At 29.5% G+C, this 9,482-nt stretch overlaps 1 protein-coding gene across 1 annotated transcript; it reads left to right on the forward strand.

The window, feature by feature from the left end:
* The first annotated feature begins 234 nt into the window (after positions 1 to 234).
* LOC121129871 (uncharacterized) lies at positions 235 to 5,417 on the forward strand. The gene is made up of 3 exons (XM_040725580.2): positions 235 to 866; positions 2,997 to 3,163; positions 5,038 to 5,417. Exons 1-3 carry the CDS (start codon positions 420 to 422, stop codon positions 5,327 to 5,329), a joined length of 906 nt encoding a protein of 301 aa, XP_040581514.1. The 5' UTR covers positions 235 to 419; the 3' UTR covers positions 5,330 to 5,417.
* Positions 5,418 to 9,482: the final 4,065 nt, after the last annotated feature.

Here is a 9,482-nt window from a genome sequence, read left to right on the forward strand (position 1 = left end):
TCAATGAATTAATATTTTTTTGCTTTCTTGGTTGTTGAAGTTGTCCTAATACTTATGGGTCACCTGTACCTATGTGTACTAATGTATTTTTTAATGTACAAACGTTAATTATTATTTATTCAGCCTTGTTTTATATGCAAGTATTAGAGTATAATAAATTATATTCATTTGTCTTTTAATGTAAGTACAAAGGATACTTTGAAAAAGGAGAGACTTGCTTTCCTTCATTTGGCGCAAGAGAAAAGTCCTTCAAAGTTGTAGAATGGAAACATATATCAAATAGTATCTTTTATTATTTTCAGTCATGGTTATTCTTCGTTTTGATTGACATCAAGGTTTTGGCAGCACTTTTTTAAAACTAAATATATATTCGTGTACAGTGTTCAGTACACCTTTTTAACGGCCACAATCATTCCCATATGGGTAAAAATGACAACGCTCCTCTCACAAATCCAAAGGATTTTGAAATCCTCCAGTCTCGTGTATCAAATATGGAATCCAAATTAGATTTAATCCTTCAAGAACTTCAAGCTCAAAATACAAGAATAAGCAAATTAGAAGGGAATAATAACTCCGAAAGCAACTCGTCTAATTTAAATGTAACTGAGCTTTGGAACCTCTATGAGGACCTTCAGGATCGACTCTATGAAATTGATAAAAGTTGGAAGAATAATCTTTTGTTTTTTGGAGTTAAACAAGATTCTTGTGGAACTTTTGAAAGCTCTGAATGCTTGGAGAATAAAGTCAGATCCATGCTTAAAAATGATTTGAATATTGTGAGGGATATTGCTATTTCGAGAGCTCAGAGAATGTATAATGGATTTGACTCTCGTGGAGGTTGCAAACCTGTTATAGTAAATTTTTATGTAAGGAATTATAACAGTTTATATAAATTATTATGATCTACATATTTCTGAAAAAGTATTACTTCATTTTATTTAACTCCCCCTTTTTATGTTTTGTATAAGCAAGACTATAATATTTGTACGACCTTGACGTATATAGAAAGTGATCAAATATGAAGACAACCTGAAAAAGTAGTTGTTTAAATATTAGTAAATTTTGTTATATAATCAACAAGGAATACTCTCTACAAGAAACACGCCCTTAATTTTTGTTCCTTATTTTTTACCAACTATAGGGTATTTTTCTATTACGAAATTAGCTATGAAAGGAAAAATATAATTGAATTCAAACAGACTGTTAACTAGAAAAGGCACACGGTATATTGCAAAACCTCCGCCCTAAAAACAAATTAAGTTATATTTATCAAAGTGTTCGAATGTATTGGCCGATTATACATTTTATACGTTTTGTGTTATCTTGCCATTTGACCATGACCTCTCAAAATTTAATGGCCTCTTACTGTGACCATATATAACCTTCGTATACAGTTTGCTCTATAACTTTTGCCGTAATACTAATGACTAATAAACAAGCAAACTAATTAACAAACAAACGGCTGGCAAAAAAATAACCTTCATTCAACTTTTTTGGTGGAGGTAATGATTATGACAATGAGTTAAAATAATTTAAAGTTATTCACTCCCCCTATAATTGTTCAGATGGAGTTTGGACCAATGAAGTATGACTAATTAGTAGATTTTATAGGTTCAAGTTGACACATTGCCAGAACATTATTGCGAAAGCCACTTTTACGAATGCCATTTTGCTGAACAGAAACTCTGTTGGATCACCACTTTGCCAAAAAAACACTTTGCCGAATGACCACTTCGGCCAAGAGACACTTTGCCAAAATAATAATAAAAATATATTTGATGATGATTCCTGCTGCAATACTATGTAATTATCTACCCCAGTACTCCAATGACTAACACATCTTGGTAATTATTGCGTAAGAGACGACCCTGGGATAGAGAGTGTACATAGGAGCTCTAACACATTCGTTCTGAGCGAATAATCCGATTACATTGTCCATTTAATCTCCATGATTAATTGATAGATTCATTCAATTCTTTAAACATACTTTATATTTCTAATTAATATATTTGGGGGTTGTCATTATTTTATAACAACGGTTCTTATAGCGGTTTGATACAACTTTAAAAGCATTCTCATAATGAAATGAATCAATTATTAATCAATCAACACTTAATCATTGCAATTTGTAGCAAATAGTTAAACATTTTATCTTTTTAAATTGGAATAAACATGATTGTGAGTCATTATTACATAGTTTTGCAGCATGAATCATCATTCATGTGTTCATTTGCTCAAATGACATTCCACAATAAATTTTTCGGGAAAATATCCGGGCATGGATATATTGGTATTACAATTAACTCATCCTACCTAGGAAATATTTTGAAGTCAAAATATCTTATATTAATGTAAGTAAGATTTGTCTGTCAATGCATCATTTTAAAGTGTGCCCTTAATATCATAAAGCTGCTTGACTTCTTGATCTAAGAAATACTAATGTTACAGCAACGAGTGTGCATAAGTTAAGCTCATCATGCCATACTATATAAAAAAAGAAGTAATTTTCTATATTATTGAAACAAATTTGTTTGTCGACGCCTAACAACTCCAAGCAATGCTTGGTACTCCCGCTAGTATTTACATAATAAATGTATATTTTTTTTCTCGAGGAGCGATCAAAATTGAATATTTATATAAATATATATTTATTTTATAATGTATTTTTAAATCAATTTACACCAAAGATAAGCGAAAACTCTTCTGATGGAGGGAGATGTTTACAGCCCTACGACTAATAAAATAATGAACAAAAGAGAAAAGCGAGCACACGGATCAATAGAGGTGGGAAAATAGAGTGTGCGTTTCATGAATCGAGTATTTTTTGAAATACATATGTATGTTAGTTGATATCGACTTTATAAAGACTTTTAATACACAATTTATGAAAAAAAATATTTACAATGTTTTAAGAACGTACAATAGAATCTTGTTAGGTTCTAAATGTATTAAATTTTTTATTTAACTAAAATTTCATTTCATGATTTTTACATTAGAAATGGTCTGATAAGGAAGAAGTTCTTAGAAAATCAAAGATTTTAAAAAACTCTGGTATTATTGTTGAAGAAGATTACTCTAGAGCAGCCAAGATTCGACGGAAGGAACTAGAGAAATTTGCCCGCTCCGTACGAAGTCTTTCACCAGAGAAGAAATGTATTTTTAAGTAATTAAATATAATTTAAATGAATTTATTAAAAGACGTACATAAATTGATCACAATTTTTGAAAGGAACTAGTCTTAAGGTGCCCATTGACAGTATGAAAGTTGCATGTCTGAGTATTACAATAATAGTCTTACCTTCACTTTAAGTTAGAGTTTCCCAATTTTTTTAGAGCATTAATCGATTTTTTAGTTTGGATAGACTCCTTATTGTATTTTTTAGACTTATTAATTTTAAATATTTTTAAAAATGATTCTCACTCTGATGACGTGTTTTTTTATTGGGCATTGTAATTGAAAGGAAAAAACAAAAAAATTCTTGAAAAAATACAAAATCCAAGTTGATATTAAGATTTCAACGAAACAAATCCAAAAGTAGGAAAATTATTACCTACATAACATCAGAAGAAAATAATCATTTAATCATCAATAGCAAAGTTGATTTTGATGCTCTGATAACAATTCGTCAACATTTCCCTTCAAATAGTCAGGTTTAATCTCAAGTCTCCACGTTCAATGATTACTAACCGATTTTTTTTGTAAGAAGATTGGAAACCACCTTAAAGCCACTTTCTACGTATAGGAGGCATGAAGATGAGAAAGATATAAATTAATTTATTGCAATATCCCATAAATTAGGACAAATGATATTTATACATTATCAAAAATGTAATCATGAAATTTGAAAATGTCTCAAGAAAGAACATTTTGTTATTTTCAAATCAAAGTGAAACAAGATTATTGATCAAAACAGTTATATACGAGAATGGGAACCTGGTAGAGCGCAAAATCTTCGCATAAAATCAAATTGAGTTATGTATCCCAATTTGTACCAAGGTTATGGTCGAATATACATTTTTTATGTTTTTTGTTACCTCGACTTTGACTTCTGAAAATTTAAGTGGCTCTTACTGTGACTATATATAGTCTTCCGTCAAAGTTTGATCGAAATCGAAATATTACTTTTGCCATAATCCTGGTTACCAACAAACAAACAAGCAATCAGACAGAGGTAAAAAACATATCCTCCTTTCAACTTCTTACATCAGAATAGTGAAATATTTGGAGAACCAGTGGTGGAAGAACCTTAAAGGACAAGTGCCTATTTTCCCCAACCCTCCCCACTTTTGAGAAATGTTTATAATTATATCAGTATAAAATGTTTTGTCGTATCTAAAAAAATTTAATGGGTAAAATCATCAATTTATCTTTTTCATTTTGTCTTTTATAAAAAAGAAAGAAGTTTACGTTCAAATTGTATTTCTTTCAAAACATTTTAACTCTAAAAATTATTTTTGAAAGCAATCATAATTATAGTTTAAGACAAAAAACTAAAACATTCTATTAAAATTGTCAATCCCCCTCACAACAAAAATATTGGTCACGGAATAAAATCAATATACTATCGCAACCTCATATTAAAATGAGATAAAACATATAAAATTACTTAATTTCGTTTGGAATGACTTAAGGGGAGGTCAAAACTATTTTTGAAATCCTTAGAAATGTCACAATTGTATTTTAATTGGGCATTTTTATACTAGTTCATTTCAAAAGTAGTGATCACTCTAAACTGTACAGAACGACGTATCTCAATTGACAACACGCTCGGTAGAAGTTGTTATCTTGAATTTAATGTGCGTAGGTTTGTGGCCCGGTCGTTCTTAGAGAATAAAATATATATTAGGGTTATGGACGAAGCTTCCTAGGTCAGATGGAGTAAATGTAACAAAATGTTAACTTATATATAATCAGTGTAACTCCAACTGACTAATTAAAGGAACATTTAAAAAAATGTTCCTTTAATTAGAAGACTATATACCTTTTCCATTTATTAATACTCTAACATAAAACACTGTCTTTTATCTCTCTACAAGATATGACCAACTTCAAATTGATGAATATATTTATATATATAATGATAAAGAGGGGCGAATCGAAAAACTACCACAAAGTAATGGACATGATGACAATGCAGACAACTTGGGGAATAACATAAGTAGAAATATTCGGTCCAGAGGAAGAAGTATGAATACTAATGCTCCTGCACCTTCAAAAAGAGCTCAGTCAGTGGAGTCCTTTTTAGATAAAGTTCCTCCTAAAGTATTGAGTTCAGGATCAAACGGACGATCATCAAATATGAATAAAAACCTTAAAAATGAAAAATGATGGTTATTTTAGGAGTATTTTGTAATTATTTATAATATATATCTTAATTATGAAAGTTTTATATGTATAAATAAAGCATTTGAATAATGTGACTCTCATTGTGTATATTTACTGAAATTGGCACTCGGTAGAGCGAAAAACCTCCCCATAAAATCAAATTGAGTTATGTATCTCAATTTGTTAAAAAAGGTCTACTATCCCTTTTTACCGTTTTGTGTTACTTTGACCTCTCAAAATTAAATGGCCTCTTACTGTGACCATATATAATCTTGATACTAAGTTTAATCCAAATCGATCTGTAACTTTTGCCTTAATACTGGTGACCAACAAACAAACAAACCGATGCAAAAACATAACATCCGTTCAACTTCGTTGCGGAGTTACTAATTTTTTTAAAATTCCGTAAAGAGTAATTTGTAACCCTATTATTGAAAATATGACCTTAGACAAGTGCAGGACTTTTTTAGCATTTTCCAAAGCTGTTATCACTGTTATTTTATTCTTGAAGAGAAAACATCCAAGTATGAAGTAAGTATTAGAGTTTGAAGGAAGAAAGGTTACACGTAGGATTTCTTTTATAATTTGAATTCCATTTTTGCAAATCGACATAGCCTTAATTTTTGCCTATGTATGTACTCGCAGGATACGTATTGGGATTTGTGTGTATATCCTATATTTAATAGCTTGTCGCAGCTAACCTATTGAAACGTCATGACAGCTAAGCTGCTCTCTTCGGAATTATTCTTTAAATTATGAGGATTACTATGTTTATTTTCTGTTTCTTTTTTTAAAAATACTGACAGGTCATGTTTTCAACAGCTCTCTTTATGTGCATGCTTAAAAAAATGTGATAACCCTTCCAATGTGCAAACAACAACTATAGATGTTATTCAACAAAATCTTTGTTTACTTCAAAGTTTAAAAAAATAATTGCAATCCTGAGACTTGTTTTGTTGTCTACCATAAATACGATTCGAAATTTACGAAAATCTTCAAAACTATAAAGGGGAGACCTGAAACATTTAATAACGCTTTTATCTCCGTTATTTTTAATTACGAGTTTTCATAACTCAAGAAAACGACAGTTCAAACAGTAATATGCAAGTTTAGCTTTATTTCATGTTTCTAAGTGTAAAAATGTAGAAAAATGGTCATTTATTTACCATACTCAAAAATTTCAAGTTGTGGTCTTGTAGAATGGATGAAGGTTGTTTTTCATCCTTTTTTTTTGTGAAAAAAGGAAAAAATAACTATAAATCCTGTAGATATTGGAAAAAAATATTCTTTAAAAAAGCATTTGGTGTTTAACTTAGGAAGACATTTTGAGTAATTTTTATATTTATCGGTGTACAAGCAATTAGAAAAACACCATCTTAATTCAAGAGTAATAAAGTTGAAATTTTGTTGACAAATGTATCGTTAAGAATCTTATGACACACATATTATGGGAAAAATGTTACAAATTATCTTGAAGATTGTGAACTTCATTCCAGAATCCAATGTTCAAGACTCAATTCCATAATCTTTGGTATTATTGTATGATTGAAATCATTATATAAATATGCTATGTTATGACTTCACTTACTTATCCCACTCATAGTGACATTACTAACAATTTAACGCAATTCAATTGCGTTACATAAACAAAACAAGGCTTTTTACTTGGGGAATCTTTGCGGGAGACTATAGCTTCTGATTTGATTAGAAACGAGACTATTGTTTTTTGTGGATTGTTCAGTTTTTAGAATAAATAACAAATTTAATCTATGTTTTTTTGGAATATTTTCGGTTAATTACTGGAAGTAAATGCATAATTTACTCGTTTTCATGTCCCTAATCCTGTCAGTGACTTTTACCTCTGATATATATATAGTTATTACTTTTATATATAAATAGTTTTTGATTAAAATGAATAAGTTTAACTATTCCCGTTTTGAATTGGATTGGTTTAATTTTAAATTGGAATTATCCCATTTTTTGTTAGATTATTTGATTTTTAATTTGACACTTGTCATTCTAATTTTTCAAATAACGTTTTTTATTAGACTATTCCAATTTTGAATTTGACTATTCTGATTCTGAATTGGAAATGGTATAATTCCGTAATCTTTGTTACATTGCCAATACATTTTGAAGCAAATATAAGTAAAAAAAAAAATAGCACATATATTTAGAAAGAGAAGATCTACCTACAATGAAATAAAAACAATTATAATACTGTTGGTTAAGGTATAAAGTAATGATTTATTAATTTCCATTTGTGCTCCTTATATTACCCATGTATTTTTAATTAATCATACTTATTTATAATTTGTAATTATTAAAACTAAGATAAAAAATTATGTGTTTAAATGATATAAATTTATGGCTCGTCAACTATAATAATCTCTTAAATATTCTAAAAATAACGTACACCACCCATAGAGATAACATTAGAAATATATTTTATTCTTTAATTCATATGTTTCCTCTACGGGTCAACACACAATTAAACTGAGGAAACGCAACGCCTTCTTATAAAAAATATACATAGAAAGTACATACAATTCTCAATATTAACACAAAAACAATCTAAGATTACTTTTTTCAAAATTGAAAGTTGATTACACTTGTATTTTTTTTACAAATGATCATTCATGTCAATCAAAAAATTATTTTGATTTATATCATTAGGAGGCCTACAAATTGCACACAATGTAGCAAAAATTAATGTACATTCAATGTCAAACTAGAATGTACACCCGGTAAAGCCCCAAACCTTTACCAAAAATCAAATTGAGTAATTTATCTGAAATTGTTCCGAGGTTGTAGGCGATTATGCATTTTTAAAAGTTTTAGTGTTATCTTTACCTTGACCTCTCAAAATTTAATGGTCTCTTACTATGACCATACATAATTTTCGTACCAAGTTTTACCAAAATCAATTTGTAACTTTTGCTATGATTCTGGGAACTAACAAACAAAGTAACAGGGGCAAAAACATAAAAACTTCGTTGGCAGATGTAATTAGAAATTGATATATATAATTTGAAAGAAAATATTATTGTTGAATTAAGTGTTATAAATCAAATGTAAGTTTTTGTCTTTAGTTAACATTTTTATGTAGAAATTGTTGTTTACTCTATCAGAACGAATATATCAGTTTCTATATATCACTGGGTGGAACTCAACGATAAAGAGATCATAAACACTAGACAACTTTAACAATCTTGGAATGCTACAAACAACTGCATTGTAGATACGACTGTGAAAGCCACATGTCATGGTTTTGTACTGAATGATTCATAGCACATTGGAAATAGCATATTATCAATTTTTTTTCATAATTAAAATCTCCATATTTGGTTAAACACAAAAAAAGTGTCGATCTCTGGAGTGAGGTACGTATAAGGCCGGAGGAGATCAAATCTCGTCTCGACTTTTTATTTTATCTACCATAAACCATTAGAGTATGAACGTAATAGGTAACATGGAGAGGAACTTCAATGTTATTAAATCAATTGGCTCCTGAGACAGAAAATGCATAATTATAAATACTTAGTAAAAACTCCAATGATTGTCTAATTCAATGTGGAGACATATTCGCATAATGCAAAATAAATTTTCACTGCATGACGACATAAAGGCGTTTCTATTTCTTCTGATATATACAGAGTGCATAAAAGAAATGTGCCGTCTGATAACCAAAACTAGATTTTTAGATTTTTATTTCTTGTTGAAGAAGTAGGTGACATTCTTTTGCCCCTTAGTCTATAACCCACATGAGCATCAAAGTTGTTGAATATTTTATCTATTAGTCACTTTGAGGTTCCCCTGTGGATATTGTTAACCGTCGGTCTTTCAGACGGTTGATCACCAGTTGTTGGAATCTGAATTTTATACATATCTGGCCGTATAATCACCTATTGGCAACCCTGATTATATTCAACTGTTTTTCTTCTCCAAAAAGGAAGGCGGGTTTTTTCTATTCTTTAATTATATTATTCAATCCAAATACCGATACGCCTCTAATTATTGTCCAGTGTTTTATTATAGATTAAGTAATCCAGTCCATTAATTTCATTATTCTTGGTTATTGAGATAAGCCTAAATCCTCACACATGTTCTACTGTATATATCTTCTTGTCATATTTTTTGTATACATTATCTTTAA

Source organism: Lepeophtheirus salmonis, chromosome 14 (genome assembly GCF_016086655.4).
Source record: "Lepeophtheirus salmonis chromosome 14, UVic_Lsal_1.4, whole genome shotgun sequence".
NCBI classification, from domain to species: Eukaryota; Metazoa; Arthropoda; class Copepoda; order Siphonostomatoida; family Caligidae; genus Lepeophtheirus; species Lepeophtheirus salmonis.